Source organism: Callionymus lyra, chromosome 15 (assembly GCF_982586985.1).
Source record: "Callionymus lyra chromosome 15, fCalLyr1.hap1.1, whole genome shotgun sequence".
Lineage (NCBI taxonomy): Eukaryota > Metazoa > Chordata > Actinopteri > Syngnathiformes > Callionymidae > Callionymus > Callionymus lyra.
In genome coordinates, this window is record NC_141832.1 from 16385303 (window position 1) to 16402120 (window position 16818).

Genomic DNA, 16818 nt, shown 5'->3' on the forward strand with positions numbered 1-16818 from the left:
AGGAAACATTTACCCGAAAGGAATTCCGTCCTCGATCTATTCCTGCCTGACCTTTTTCGATTTCTGGCCGCGGCGCCGCTAACCTTGATAGTTGCATCTGCAGCTCGTGAACACAAGTTATCATGTGGTAAATATGTTGTTGATGCTTCAGCAGAGTTCGAGCACCTGTGCCTTCTTAGCCTTTTTTTAAACCACACGTGTAAAGTACGAACATCTACTTTAAAAAACACAATTTTCACATCATATTTCTGTATTACATGTAGTTAAAACACTGAATTCAGATTGTTTCACTTTCTTTTGGTTAAATAAATATAAGAAAGTGCGAAAACAAATGTCCAAAAAATACTTTTTAAAAGCTGGCTGAGATGGCTGTATCCTCTCGTCCTCAGTCATCGCTGGGATTTCATTTTTCCTTTAGCTGCAAAGGTACTTGCCATCTCACTCCCAGATGTTTTATTGCAAGACCCAAATGAATAAAGGCAGTAATTAATCATTTATTTGCGTGTAAATTTGTAAATATAATTTACATTTTTTGTTTAAACACTTTATCGAAATATAGACTATTATAGAATAATAATCTATACATATTGAGCAATTGATGTTTTTTGGTTTATTTTTTTGCATTTGTTTTTTGTTTGTATTTACAAATATTAAATATAATAAATAAAAAAAGAGTCTTTAATGAAAGAAATTGAAAACGATATAACATGAAATTAAATCACAGCTTAAGCTTATCTAATAATATCCATTTTATTCTTTTAATATTAAGTTTTTAACCATCATAGTAAAGCTCCTTTTATTCATCCCTTTCTTTCTTTCTTTTGGACTGACGGCCCCTTACAATATTTTGGGTATATAATGTGGCCCCTGGGGGAATCTGAAATCTTATATCACTCTAAGTTACTGGCTGAACAAAACCCATATATTCTTTTGTTAACGTTTCCATATGTAACATGTTGTGCACTTTTCACGTTATAAAGTTGTTACAAAAAAAGCAGAAAGCCGGCGACACATAAACACAAATGCATGCGGTTGAATCTGTCCTTGAAGTGGACCTGAGGTGTAAAGTTTCTTGCTCTTCTAACAAAAGCACTTCATGTGAAGCACACTGAGATTTTTCAGCTCCTTCCGCCCGCGGTCATCGTGTTTCACTTCAGCACGTCCGACATTTTGACTGAACATTCACCATCTTACGCAATCACATGTCATTGTGTAATTACCGTATATAATCCTTTTGAACTTTTGGAAGACGTGCTGTTTGTTTGTTCTTTTGAATGGATTATCTTTTCCTTCTCTGTACGTAACTAAATGTCAGATTACAAAAATCATACAAATGCATATTCAATATTTTTTTTTGAGAGTAAAAGTGATAAGGATTTGACCGTATTGTCAATAATAGCCTTGGTCACCACTTATATCCCATTAACACTTTCTTATTTGTATTATGGAATTCATTATTTATTGTTTTCATTCATTTATTATGTTTTAAAAGTATTGTAATAGGGTGTGTATTGACAAGAATCTTGCGATTCGATACGTATCACGATACAGTTGAAACAATATGATATATTGCGATGTATTGTCATACTGTAGTAACAAGTATATATTTGTAGTATTGTCGAGTACTTAACTCTGGCGTTGCAGAATTTACAGACCACATGACTCTTGACGAAGTCGTAACTGATTTCATTCGTTTTGAAACCAAAATATGTCCAAACATCAGCTTTGAGTCGACTGTATCCTCTCGTCCTCAGTCATCGGCAGGATCAGATTGTTCCCCAAGCTCCAGGGGACGTCATGACTGTTGCCATCTAGCCGCCAGAAGATTCATCGTAACCCAAAAAGTGACACAGTGTGAGTATTTGAATTGTAAATTTAAATAAATTTAATTATTTTTATTTAACGAACACAGTATTTAAATATTAACCACAAAAGAACTATGCACGCCAAAAATACCCTGAAGAAAAATAACAACAATATTGGATACAGTGCTGTCTTTATTATATAATACCCACATTGGTAATATTTTTTATTCGAAATGTTACTTTGAATTTAAATTTTTTGGTAAAAACTATTGATTGATGACAACAAACAGCCAACGTACAATCGAAAGGAATCGAACACATTAATGTATGTAATATTAAAATAAAAATGAATATCTTCCTGCTATTATTGGGTAGAAGTGATGTCTTAGTAACACACCTGCTGCCATATTGTATATTAAATTATTTGACCTTGTTCATCGAGTTCAGAAAAAGACACAAGTGCGTAAAGAGTTCCTGTCCGGGGCGACAGAAACTTCCTCCAGAGACATAAATCTCACACAATTGTCACACAGACGAGAGTTATTCATGTAAACTTCAATGGGAAAAGAGCAGAAATTTGATTCATCCAGAGTTTTTTGAGGAAAGATTGGAGGTTGAAGAGAGGCCGAAGGCAACAGATTTACACTTATTTGACGGCGAGCCGCCAAAAACAGGAACTTGATGATTGATTATGATCTTTTTTTTTTCTTAACTTTACAGATAGAAATGTGTCTAATTTCTGCTCTTGATTCTGTCTTTACTGTGCTGGAACGATGTCCACACGACACGCTGTGTTCTGTGCAGGGTTTCATTCATTTGTGTTTGTCGTTCAACCGGCTAATGTGAAGGTCAAGCTATTGTTGACGAGCCGTTTCGAGGGAATTTGCCAGAGACGTCATCGGCATCATCGACATGGAGCTGTGCGGCCAGCTCGGGCCAGTCAATAAATTTCACACAATGCACCAGCACGACACTCTGTCGAATGTCATCACATGAAATCAAGCTTTTGGATGGTCGGGGAATAGCTTTTTAAGATAAAAACATTGAACCCTCAACTTAAAAAAATAAATAAAAAATATTATATTTTAAAATAAACTTTAAAAAGGATGTTTTTTTTAATTATTTATAAATAAAAATAAAAATCAATTTTATATAGAAAATTATCATAATTATCAGGTGGAATTATGTCATTTTTTTCAATTACATTTTTTAATTCTAAAGGCAGGTTTGCGACGGGTTTATCGGATAATGTGGAAAAAGGCCCGAGGTGTCTCTCTCACTTCCTGCGTGGAACCAAATCACATCAGCTCACTGGCTCTCTGTGCTCGGGTCACATCAATAGAGACCTCGTCCAGTGATGGAAACCTCAGAAACGCCGCACAAACGTCGGAGCATCCATGACGGAACCAACATTTAGACTCGTGTGTTTTCTATAATAAGGGATGACCGATTGATTTTTTTTTTCTAAATTATTTTTTTTTTGTTACGTTGCAGTTTTATTCTCGTTATACAACCTGGCAGTTAAAGGTCATTGTTGCGTGACTGTGTTTTTGTTTTGACTGGAAGCTTTTTGCGTTGTTGTAATAGAAAAAGAGACGTAGTGGTAAGTAGAAGATATGGATAATACTGATAATATCGTGATTTTTTTTCCACAATACATAAAGATATTGGTTTTTGCTCTCAAATTATAGTTTTTTATGGTTTACATTTCAATAATGTTTGTATAAATTAAATGATTCCAATTTATTAAACCTCTGGCCACTAGACGGCAACAATCATTATGGCTTACGCAGCTATAGGAACCAATGTGCTCCAGCCTTAATGACTGAGGACGAGAGGATACGGTGGACTCCAGCAGCTTTTAAAGCTGATGTTTGGACATATTTTGCTTTCAGAACAAATGAAAGCAGTTACGACTTCGTCAAGAGTCATGTGGTTTGAAAATTATGCAACACCAGATTTGAGTACTCGACAATACTTTAAATATACAGTTCAAATATATTCTGATACGTATCGTATCGCCAGATTCTCCCCTAGGAGCAAATAAAGTGGCAATAAATTGCAGATATTAAAACACTTACTTGCATAAAAATGTATCTATAAGTATTTTCAAACAATAAAAAAATACGAATTTTTTAACTTTTCTGATTTCATTTTGGCTTAAAAAAGTACTCGGAGAACATAAACCTCCGCTAATTTCCACCCATATGTAATATTTAAAGTTTTCCATGTTCATTATTTTACATTTTTCTACGTTTTTCTTTTGCTATTACTATATCTATTTTACGGCGTCATTTAAAATATCAACTGCTGATCAGCAGGTGGCAGTAGAGGTCTCGCACAGCCCAGTAGAAACCAAGCAAGACGGTCTTCTAGGGCGGCTGGTATTATTTTGCTAACCGATAAAATAATGAACAAATCATTTCAGGCTACGTCTTAAAAACCCCCAACAACTTAAAAGTAGATTTTCACCATAGTTTTATTGGAAAATAATGACACCAACAGTTTTCAACAACTGCCTTATCTAAAGCATACAGTCTTTATCATCATAATTTACAAAAGTTTAAAAAATAAAACAACAACTGTACAGTTTGTGCAGGAAAATAGAATCGATGAAATGTTTCAATCTTTTGTTTTTTTTTCCCAGTCGGCCAGAATCACGTCTTGAATATGTCAGGTGTGTGAGCGGAGAGAGTGTTTGTCGGGATTTATGCTCTAGAAATACAAAGTGGAGATTTAAAAATCCATTCAGAAATGACTTCTCAAGAACCCTGGTTATGCATAGTGACTTTTAGGTATGACAAGAATTCAATGTGAGTCAAATAAATAAAGACAAGAAGTAGGTTTCGTTCAGGTTTAAGCTGCTGACTTTTTTTCCCCCACATTAGCGAATTGGTTGCTAATATGCTAAACCTCGAACAACATCAATTAGCATTTTTATAATTAATTTCTGGTTTGGCCAGGGTTGTACTTCTTGATGTAATACTGCGTACTGTGTGAAGGAGACCCGGACCCTCATGAGGTCAAACATCATGTAGATTTAGACCTTTTTATTTTTTTAGTCTTTACTTGTCTATAAATAGGAATAAAGGGCTTTTATCCTTTTTTTGTGCTTATTGCACTTTAGAAAGAAGTGAATACACTTATATGGAAAATAAATTATCTTTGAAAAAATAATGACTTAAATTAAATACATCAAAATACATTTTTTAGCATATTTAGCTGGATTTTACTACTTTATTTTATACTATTCACTCCTTAAATTCTTCCTGATGGCCCCTCATAACAGTCCCTTTATTAAAAGTAGCCCCTGAAGAAATCTAGATTATGAACTGATTTTTTTTCACTTGCTGCTAATAAGCCTAACTGAGCCGACCTTTCTCTTCATTGACTTCCTCACTGTCATCACGAGCTTTTACTTCATTTTTTTTAAAGGTACAATGTTGCTTCCTCCATCGACCCGTCTCTGTATATAACGAAGGAAACTCTGTGCTTTGGAAAACACACTCACACACACAACGTCATGCTTGTCTACATCTAGAATTAACGACATAGGTTTGCAGGTGAAACCTCCGAAAAGGAGGCTTTTTTCTTCTTTTTTTTTAAAAGACATAATACATTTTGGCTTCTGGATCTCCCTCCAAACGTAGCAGCACTTTTCACACAAACATTAATGAGCTCAGCTTCACATTCTGTCACCGACCTGAACTGCATTTTTAAACATTTTCAGAAAAGTTTTTTTTTTTTTTTCGTCTGTTGTTGTCTCGAGGACGTTTTATTGCTGGAGACGTTTTCGGAAAGTTCACTCCTACCGCTCCTAATCTGTGCAAGTCATCGGTTCACCGCGGACCACCACTGAAGACGACCGTAAATACAGATTTGCTAAGAGACCAGCTCATTAACAAACAGCTCCGTCCTGGTGCAAAGTGGCTTCATCGGTTCAGTACCTTAAAAAAATTTATATATATATATATTTTGTACAAATGGATGAGTTGTTGATGAAGGCTCGCGTTGCTGTCTGTGAAATGGTGACTTTTGTCTTGTTGTCCCAGGCAACAGGCGCACAAACAATGGCGGAAGGATGTGGAATACATATTATCTGATTGATTTGAGCCCAAGTTAAAATTTTGTCAAAAGATTTTGGACAAATTGAATGGTGGAATTTTTTCTTTCTTAAGACTTTTAAAGCGCTGATTGTACAGTTATCAGTCGGCCTAAAAAATGGTGATAAACTATGAAACAGTTTTGTATTGGATTATCTAGAGGTAATGTTGCCTTTTTAAAGTTTAAATCTAAATTTTTATGCTGATAATTGACATTGTCACAAATAATACGGTATTAGGTTTTTTGGTTTTTAAGCTGTTTGAACGGGCCTGACTTTGGTCATGCCGGTCTTATCCCTTTTGGAAATTGGACCAAAGGGGACCCATGTCTATGTCTCTCCAAGTGTTCTGTCCCTGTCAGACAGAACCAGAATTTCTGAGCAGGCATCCAGAAGACACTCTAGCTTCAGACTATGGGTTTCATAATTCAGATTTGTTCGACTGCAGCCTCGGGAACAACGTCAAACCATTTGTATTACTGATATTAAACTAAAGGTAAAGGTTGTCAGAAAGTAGTTTGACCGATGACTGTGTTTTGGTTCAGCTCTTTTTTGGCTTTTTCTTAAGTAAATCTGGTAAATATAACGGAAATAGAAGAATTATGTCCCAAAACCTCAGTTGTCACCTTGTTAGCTGGGATAAAGTATCAGTCGAAGAGTTCAGGGAAACTACCTTTCTTGCACTCAACATAACATGCAATGCAACTGTAGCCTGAGAGCTTTAAGCTACTGGTCTTATTTTGAAATTGTTGTACCGTCTTATTACATGTAGGCTAGGACAATGGTATGGTTGTAAAGTATCCGGAACAGTTTCGACCGTGCATAGCAAACACTCCGTCATACTTGAAGTCTTGAGACCCAAAATCGCCTTGAGTTATATTTCAGGATCCGCAGTCAAAGGTATTGTTTCTAGAGGCAAAATGTCTACGTTGTGTTCAGAGTCCGAGCCCACATCTGTGTTCGCATCATCCAGAGCATTCACCTCAATGTCCCGCGTGCTCCTGGTTTCCTCCTCCTCCTCCTCCTCTTCTTCTATGTCATCCTCCAAATCCACCTTTTCAAGAGCTACCTCGTTCTCATAGCAGAAGGAGTTCCTCGACGTGGAGGGGTTGGATCTCTTCTCCGCCAACTCCCTGGCACTGCATTGCGGGGTGTTGGTCACCTCGTAGGTGTTGTCGAAACGAGAGTAGTCCACCCTGTAGTAGTTCTTCTCTTCGAACAGGACCGGTTCGAAGCGGTAACCCCACAGGACCTCGCTGGCTATGTAGGAGCTCCGGCACTGGGTGGTCATAGCCGTGGCCTCCACCATCCCCTCGAGGATGACGACGATCTCGAACTCTGACGTCTCCAGCTCCTGTTTGCTCATCTCGTAGAAGGGGCTGTCCTCGTCGATCTCGTGGACGATGGTGATGGGCGAGACCAGGAAGATCCTGTCGATGCCGCTGTCGAAGCCCACATCGATGTCCACCTGGTCCAGCGGGATGAACTCCCCCTCTGCGGTGGTGCGGGACTTGAGCAGCTGGGCTCGCACGTGGGCCTCCACCAGATGACTTTTCCTCAGATTCCCTACTCGCCACATGAGGCAGAGCTTCCCGTCCCTCATCGCCACAGTGGCGTAATGGCTGAACACCAGGGTTTCGTTACGCTTCTTGGGCTTGGCCATTTTAGCCATCACCGCGCCTATGATGAAGGCGTCGATGATGCATCCCACGATGCTTTGGAAGACGACCATGAACACGGCGACGGGACACTCCTCGGTCACATACCTGTACCCGTAACCAATCGTGGTCTGGGTCTCCACCGAAAACAGGAAGGCAGCGGTGAAGCTGTCCACGTTGGAAACGCAGAGTTGATTCTCGTTCTCCAAATCTCCGTAAGAAAGCGCCACCAGCCAGAAGACCAGGCCGAAGAAGAGCCAGGAGAGTAGGAAGGAGAGGCAGAAGATGAGCAGCATCCAGCGCCAGCGAATGTCCACGCAAGTGGTGAAGATATCTGCCAGGTACCGCTGGCCCTTCTCGCTCATGTTGATAAATTGCACGTTGCAGTGACCGTCCTTCCTGACGAACCGGCTCTGGCGCTGGGGCGCGACGGGCGCCTTGTTGACGTTGCCGTTGCCGTAGCCGTTGGGCACGGCGATGGTGGCGAGCTTCATGCCGTCTTCCTCGGAGGAGACGATGCTGTAGCGGTGGCTTCGCACGCTCCCCATTACTTCCGCCTGGGAGGGCTGGGCCTGGTCTGCTTTGGAAAACAGTCTAAGTTTTTGGTAGAACCGTTGGAGAAACAGTTTCGAAGGATCCCGGGGACAAACTTAGGCCGAAAAATACGTCCACCCGGGACTTGGACCCTTCGGGTTCGGAACCACACCGGAGTGGAAGTAGAAAGGCTACTCCTCCCTGGCACCGACTTTGGACCTCATCAGAGAAGCGGGCTGTGGAAAGAAAAACAAACGGTGTAAAAAGTAATTGACAGCAACCGGAGTGAAGTGGGTGTGAGATTACACGCCGTGTAAATAATGCATCGTAAACTCAGTTACTTTTCGTCTACTGAAGCTCAGCAGAACTCATCGGCGAGCTAGACGTTCTCTCTGATTATTAATATTCTCTTAGCGCCGCTGACAAAGAGGGAAAGAATATTTAATGTACGTATTAATTAGGCGGCTCGGTCCGCAGGGAGCTGAGTCAAATTACAGATGGAGTTAATCCAGAGAGCAGCTGGAATAAAGACACATTCACATGTCACTCTTAAGCACCGTCTCACCCACTCTGCAATTAAATTAAAAGTAGTCTACTTTAATTCATTTTGAATTACCTCAAGTTAACAATTTGAACCAACAGCATATGATATTATGACAGTAAAAGTTACATTATAAGAGGCCTACTATTTCAAAGTTTATTTTAAACATCAAAATAAAGTTGGATATTTGGGATTTGTTAATTTTTTGTAAATGATAGACAACTTTATAAGATTTAGATTTATACTGCAGCATCGTTCAGCTGAGTGTCAGAGGATGCACAGCCTGCGTGTGTCTACATGTGTTATTGTTTACAGCAGCAGGGGCAAATGGAAACTGGTTATGTAAAGCTGCCCTTTTTTTTTTTTTCTAAATCATCAAATCAATACTCTATAATACATAAGTCTGCAGTTTCTGTAGCACAAAAAAATGTGCAACGTCAGGTCATTATTAAATCCTACTTTACTTTTAAATTATTATTTCCTGAAATATATTTAATGTATAATCCTTTTTATTACTACTTCAACTTTCTACAATCAATCTTTTTTAATTTGGATTTTCGTTGAATATTGTTGTAGTTGTAGATTTAACTTTGCATTTCTAATAACCAGTTTTTTGTCTTCAAACAGAATACTATGTTTTATTTACGTACCTGTTGGATCTTGTGGCGCAGAAGTGATTTTTGTGCCGTTAAAAGTCCCATATGCGCATCCTGTGCGCACCTGCGCACTTCCGGTTCCCCGCTCCGTTTCTTCTGCTGGTTTCTGTTCCTGTAAGAAGCTGAGTTTTCTCCCAGAACCTTCTCCAGCTGCAGTGAGGACGAGCTTCTGCGAGGAGGGAAATCAGGCGCGCTTCCAAGCTCCGCCCCCTCGGCTTGACGAGCCAATGGGAAGGCGATGCGCCTCGGCGTCCTCAGATGGCTGAATACATGTATTTGGAATCTTAGATGTATGAATGTAATATATAATTAGACCCACTATGTGTATCTACTTTTTTTAAGGTCCGTAAAAATGTTTAAAGCATTGATGAGCGAATGAAGTTTGAGCGAGTACATAAACTGACCACAAGATGGCGATGTAACGCAACTTCAATTGAATCTCTCGTCGTCAAACGTTCTCTATTTCGCAATCAATGAAAATGTATTTACTTTTATAAAGTCCTAATCAAAATGATTAATATGAACGGTAGTTTTTTAATATTTGTAGATATATATTTAAGTGTAATACATTTATCTCCTTTAATATACCGAAATATTGTATTGTGTTTTGTTAATCCAAATGTATTTTTACAGTTGTGTAACAATTCCCTTAAAAACAGTGGAAACTTTGTGCCACTTCTCCTCGCACAAACTCTATCCATTTCTAGCCGTTCAATCTTTTAACAATTCAGCTCGTTTTCCGAAATGTTCTAGCTTTCTTTTATCTCTTCCACTCTTTCTTTTATTCCTCTGGCTCTACCCCATTCATGGGGAAAATCTTCAACCACCACCATTTCTACTACTAATACAACTTCTACTTTTACTACTACTTCTACTACTACTTTTAATTTATACTACTTCTATTTTACTACTAATTCCACTTCTTCTACGTGAACTACTAATTCCACTAATACTTCCACCACTACTTCTACTACTAATACAACTTCTACTTTTACTACTAATTCTACTATTACTTTTCATTTTCTACTACTTCTATTTTAATACTAATTTCTCCTCTTCTATTTGTACTACTAATTCCACTACTACTTCCACTAGTACTTCTACTACTAATACTACTACTAATTCTACTTTAACTTCTAATTCTACTACTACTTCTACTTTTCTACTACTTCTAATTTTACTACTCATTCCACTACTACTTTTATTTTCTACTACTTCTATTTTACTACTAATTCCACTTCTTTGACTTTAACTACTAATTCCACTAATACTTCCACCACTACTTCTACTACTAATACAACTTCTACTTTTACTACTACTTCTACTACTACTTTTAATTTATACTTCTTCTATTTTACTACTAATTCCACTTCTTCTACTTGAACTACTAATTCCACTAGTACTTCCACCACTACTTCTACTACTAATACAACTTCTACTTTTACTACTAATTCTACTACTACTTTTCATTTTCTACTACTTCTATTTTAATACTTATTCCTCCTCTTTTACTTTTACTACCAATTCCACATGTTGTACTTTTACTACTTATTCCACTAATATTTCCACATCACAGCAGGGTCAGCATTCAAACTGCTTTTTCTTCTGGAAATGCACTTTTTCTAGTATTTTTATTCAATTCTGATTGTTAGTCCTTGTTAGTGTAACAGACATAGGTTCTTTAATATTATTTTTAATGTTTGAATACTGATGGTTATGTATACCAGATGTGAGAAAAGATTAAAGTTTACCTTACTTTTATATCCGATCCCCAAAATACAGCTTCATAGGACACATACAACCTCATTTTGACTGAGATGCTCTATTTTACTAAGACTTTAATCATGTAATAGATGTATTTAAAGTCTTTATGTACGACTTTGATCTTGTAGCAAAGTAACAAAGTACGACTTTAACATGTAATAAAGATTGTAAATGTATCATATACCTCTTTAATCAAAAAAACTCTCTTATTTTCTTTTTTTCTTTTACATTTTATTGTTGTGCCGCCTGAACAGACACTGAACTTTTTCTAATAAATATACAGACATTTCACTAAACACAGTGTTACATACATAAAGTACACATAATATGTTGGTTGAAAACTATAAGGAGGTTTGGTGCATCACTTCTTCCGTCGTGTAAGGTTTCACCGCGAAGCCATTTCTCTTCGATAAAGACTTCTGTGCGGTGAAGGCGCGTCCGCCATCTTGATTTCGGGCTCTGTCGTATTGCTCCGCACTCAGACGAGGCACCAGCACCCACAAGGACTCGTTAAACCGAGCGTAGTCCACCTTGTAGTAGCTCTTCCCGAGTTTTAGCATGTAGTGGAATCGCTGTCCCCAGCGTATGTCCGCAGGTGTGTAGCAGGTCCGAGTCTGGTGGAGCATCCCCGTGGAATCTCCCGTGTAGGTGAAAGTCACGATGATCTCAAAGTGGTCCTCGAGCAGGTCCTCCGGGCCCAAGCGGTACAGGGGACTGTCCCGGTTTATCCTGTGGATGATGGTCACCGGTGTGGGGAGGATGACTTCCCGCTCCTCGATGTCCAGATCTTGATACAACAACACCATGTACCCCGATGGTTTTCGAACATGACGGACCAGTTGAGCTTTAGCGACGCCCTCCAGGATGTGGTTCCCCCTGAAGTCCGCGAGTCTAAATGACAGACAGAGGACCCCGTCTCTGAGGTTGACTACCGCGAAGCTAGTGAATTTGACCGTCTGGGCTCGCTTTCGGGCGGACGCCATTTTGGCCACGATGACCCCGATTATGATGGTGTCCAGGAGGCAGCTGAACACGTCCTGGACGGTCACCAGGACGATGGCCACCATGCAGTTCTCGGTCATGCCTCTGAAGCCATAGCCGATCGTAGCCTGGGTTTCCATGGAGTAGAGGAACGCTGCCGTGAAACCCCGAACGTTCTCCACACAGGGGTTACCGTTCGCGCTGTCGGTGTCTCCGTGAACGTACGCGATCAGCCAATAGCAGAGCCCGAAAAACAACCACGAGAGAATGTAGGACAGGCAGAAGAAGAGGATCATCACCGTCCAGCGGATCTCCACCAGGGTTGTGAAGATGTCCATCAGGAAGGGGCTCCAGTCCCCAGGGCCCTTCTGGAACACCACAGGGAACCTGCCGTCCTTCTGCATGTAGCAGAGCTGCTTCCTGTGGCGCTCTCTGCCGAACGCGTGGACGGTGGTGTAGCTAGTGTCGATGGCCACATTGTTGTTTTCTTCAGTGCTCATTTTGACCAACCTGGAGCAGAGAAGACACGAATGAATATACTTTACCACAATAATCATTCCAGGTGATGATTACTATTGAATCATTGTAAGGCATCAGGATAAAAAAAAAAGACGTAATTGTATAAAAACACGGTAAGTTGATTTCTTAAGTTTGAACACGAGTTGATGGCCTCAGGACCATCCCACTTCTGACACCTATTGTAGAAACCTCAACATAAAACAGTTAATTTGTAGTAATTTATTTGTAATGGGATCCATCTAGTATCTCTGGATTTGGTCGTCTGGGGTCAGTTGCTAAAAAAATCGCCTAACCACGTCCTTTCCAATGCAATGTCTCTGATGGCCTTACGATCATCCTACTTCTGACACCATTTATGGAGAATGCTTATCTTAAATGTAAGTCCATGCGGCAGAGTAAAATTGAGACATATTTAGCATTTAGCTATATGCATAGAAACTTTGTGTTTTTGAATAGAATTTAATTCAAGGGGATCTTATCGTTAAAGCTTGTGCGACTATTTAAACAAGTTGTATTTGTGTGTTGTGTATGTTTTTGGTTGTTGTATTATAATACCTACATTATTTTGCTCTCTAAGGAGGTCTGGTGTAAAAGATAGCAACATTTAAGGGCCTCAAATCTTAACACTTAGGCTGAGTTCCAATTCTCCATCTTAGCCCTACCCCTTCACCCTACCCCTTAACCCTTTCCTTAAAAATGGAGTGCCAAGGGTTAATTGGGACAGCCCTACCACATTTATGCACTTTGTTGCTCACTTGCTTCATCATGGTCGCAAAGCCACACCATTTTGGAAAAATGTATCATACCCCTCTGTTTCAAGTTTTAATTGGGAAACCCCTGCGTCTCACAGGCACGCCGGCAACGGAGGGGTAGGGCTGAGCTCGAAGGGCTAAGACACGAATTGGAACGCAGCCTTAATGTTCCACTGACTTTTAATTGATTGATTTAATTGTTTTTCAGTAATTTCATGATTGAAATGGTGATCTTGATGCATTGAACTGTTTTTTTCTTTCAAACTAAAAGTTAAATTTTGTATATATATATAAAAAAAATAATGTATGCTTGTCCTGCACCTTCTAACATGGGGGTCCACAACTTTTTTATATATATTCACGAAGCGAAGATTCTTATAAAAATTACAAATTAAAATCGTATTGATTTACTAGTTAACTTGAGTAAAACTTATATCAGATTAAGGGCCAGAAATGGCCCCTGGGCCTGATTTCTCTGAATGGTCTTTCTGCTACGTAAAGTATAGGTTCTCCACTGATAAAACCAAGAGGAAGTGATTCACAGTCAACTTAAAGGCAGAAGATATTGTCTTGATCAAAGACAAAAATCTAAGAAATGCTTTTATATACTTAAATATGAAAAGTATCTTTTTTGTCCATGGCAAAATATGTTGTTTTGACAACCTTTCCTCTACGTAAGCCGACTTATATTGTGATGCAAGCTGGACCTTGAATGTCTGAGCAGGTAGTCCAGGTCAGTCAGTCCCTCTGGGTATCCTTGTCCGGTGTCAAAACCTCAATAGACGTTGTTATCGCTGGTTGATAATTTACCATCAGTGGACTCTTGGTCACGTCTCAACCAGGACTGATTGTTCCGCTCGTATTAGCTAACACTTTTAGTTCATAAAACAATCTCGTTTTCACCTAATCCGCCTCTTTAATTCTCGCTTTGTTTGATATTAATCTATGAGCGTCAGGGTCGAACACACTGAAGTGTAGAAAGTTTGTTTTCTTGAATTTGAAAGTCAATCCGATCGTTTGAACGCGTGTCATGGAGCATTAAGCACGACCAAGATGCTGACTTGTTGCAGTTATTAATCTAATGAGAGTCAATTATTATAGGTTTTTCTTCTTTTCAAAGTCAGTCGTCAACTATTACCTTTGATACGGTGGGCAATAAATTCCCCAAATCATGATGTTTTTACGAGCATTAAACCATTGTTTGATTTAGCTCCTCTCTGATCCATTCGAACGCGCTTTCCTTTTAACACGAGGCTTTTATTGCTGTATTGTTTCGCCCGAGACACTAATCTGTGTTTCTCAGTGTGAACAAGACATTCTCTTACTCGGAACACTTGCGAAATGTCCCGTGGGTGACCTAGACTCCGTTAATGTGTATTTAATGTGTTAGTGATACTGCTTAAAAGTGTAGTGTTGACACGATCAACTTAACTTAACTTAAACATGATATTTTGACAATAATCTGATGCTTAAGAATTGATTTATTTGCACATTATTTTTTCAAGTTTTAAATTATATATATATGTTGTTGTTTTTTTAAATTGTGACTGAGTTTAATTGAAATTAACGTGTAAATGTTTTCGATTTAATTGCATTAAGATGGTTGAGAGTAAAATATACTTTCAGATACTAAGACTATATATATATATTTTGTTTGTACACTAGAATAATCAAATACAATTAGGGCTAAAACGTTTACATACTAAACTAAATTGTTTTATTTGGAAAAATCCAAGTTGGAAAATATTTTAAAAAAAGTAAATATTAGGTAAGTTGAGTCTATTCAAATTATTTTAAACAGAATTTTAATTATATTTTCTTCACACTCAACTAAACTAATGCACCTAACAACAAAACCTTACCATAATAAATACAATTAAACCAACCTTTATTTCAGTGTATTTAAAATTCTTATTGTGCGATGTCATCGGATTAAGATGATATAACATTCTTTAATATTATATTGAAATTATAATTATTGAAAGAAAGAAATATTTGAACAAAATCGTACATGCTTTTAATTCAATTATATAGATTAGCTAGCTTGTAAACATGCTATTGCTTTTAATTATAAAAAATAAAGTTGATTACTGACTTATTAGATCATCTAAAAACAAGCTATTAATGTGTTTAAAACATTTTTCTTTTAAGTAAAAATGTCTACATAGTGAAGTGAATAATTCTGAACAAGCATATTAGTTTGATGGCAAAGAGTAATATTTAACAACGTAATTCTGTTTTAAAGTAACTAAGATATTCATCTAATTGTTAGTGAGTTAATAATCATTTAAATTCACATGTTTTCAACTCACCTGCAGTGTTTTTCGTCAGGGGTCGCAAAAGCCCATCGAGTCTGTGCTGCCGTCGCTCGGTGTTTGGGTCAAACTGGTCCTGAGGCAAAGTCCCGGTCGGTCGATCACAGCGACCACTTCCTTCTCGAAGCTCATTGGTCAACATTTATCACTTTTTATATCCTTTTCTCTTTTTTTTCTCAACACCTCAGTATACAAACATGTTCACCAGACGCTCGATATAAACAGACGAGTCACTATGGACTTCATGTTTGAATTCTTCTTCAACCCAGTTAACCTTTGCTCGCGCTGGAGAAACTTTTTATTGGCCCGAAGGACTTTCTTTGTCGGAATCTTCCCCTCGTATAGGATCTGATAAGACGGAACGGATGAAAACAGAAAGACGATGATGTGCTAAAGATATTGACTGAGGCTGTAAAAGCGTTAAGAAGCGTCAGACGGGTCAATAACAGCAAAACAAGCATTTATTTTTTAATTTATTGTCAAAACGGACTCGACCCCGAGTGTGTGTGTTGCTGTGTGTGTGTGTGTGGGGGGTGTGTGTGTGTGTGTGTGTGTCAAGATGTGAAGATAAGACACATTCCTCCTCAGTGATAACCACTCCTTTCCACTTCCTGCATTGATTGAATCAGGTCTTTGATCCAAGAGCTATTTTTAACTCCGGTTGAATGTCCTTGACATGTAACAGATACGTTGGTGTACATGTTGATATCCTCACCTGTCAAGATACCAGGCATTAAGATAAGATAAGAGAGATTCTCAATGTCAACAATTACACAGAGACTTCCAATCACAATAAAACGGAGGTTGAAGGAAATACATTTGATGGGAATTAGATGTTGTTAACCATTGTGTTATCTCAGGGTCAATGTGACCCAAAGGCCTGAGAACAAATGTGTTTGTGGTATCCCTTGTGAACGACCTCCCTGGCTTCCATACCTACATATGCAGTGGTGGTGGTCGTTCACCTTGAACCAGAGACAACACAAGGGATACCACAAACACGTTTGTTTTCAGGCCACTGGTTCGCCTTGAACCGAAGACAACACAAGGGATATCTCAAACACATTTGTTTTCAGGGCCACTGGGTCACCTTGACCCAGAGACAACACAAGGGATACCACAAACACATGTTTTTTTCAGGCCACTGGGTCACCTTGACCCGGAGACTACACAAGGGATACCTCAAACACA

At 38.7% G+C, this 16818-nt stretch overlaps 2 protein-coding genes across 3 annotated transcripts; both read right to left on the reverse strand.

The window, feature by feature from the left end:
* Nucleotides 1–4266: 4266 nt before the first annotated feature.
* Nucleotides 4267–11109, reverse strand: LOC148065123 (inward rectifier potassium channel 2-like). 2 transcript variants are annotated; one of them, XM_087808824.1, is made up of 3 exons: nucleotides 11053–11109; nucleotides 9291–9558; nucleotides 4267–8335 (listed from the first exon to the last, which is right to left on the reverse strand). In XM_087808824.1, the coding sequence occupies exon 3, from the start codon at nucleotides 8111–8113 to the stop codon at nucleotides 6782–6784; it is 1332 nt and encodes a 443-aa protein (XP_087664950.1). In that variant the 5' UTR covers nucleotides 8114–8335; nucleotides 9291–9558; nucleotides 11053–11109; the 3' UTR covers nucleotides 4267–6781. The 2 variants fall into 2 exon arrangements, with proteins under 2 accessions (XP_087664950.1, XP_087664951.1); XM_087808825.1 differs by having other exon boundaries at nucleotides 11048–11089.
* Nucleotides 11110–11401: 292 nt separating this feature from the next.
* Nucleotides 11402–15644, reverse strand: LOC148065124 (inward rectifier potassium channel 16-like). Its single transcript, XM_087808371.1, has 2 exons — nucleotides 15625–15644; nucleotides 11402–12551 (listed from the first exon to the last, which is right to left on the reverse strand). The coding sequence occupies exon 2, from the start codon at nucleotides 12539–12541 to the stop codon at nucleotides 11402–11404; it is 1140 nt and encodes a 379-aa protein (XP_087664497.1). The 5' UTR covers nucleotides 12542–12551; nucleotides 15625–15644.
* Nucleotides 15645–16818: the final 1174 nt, after the last annotated feature.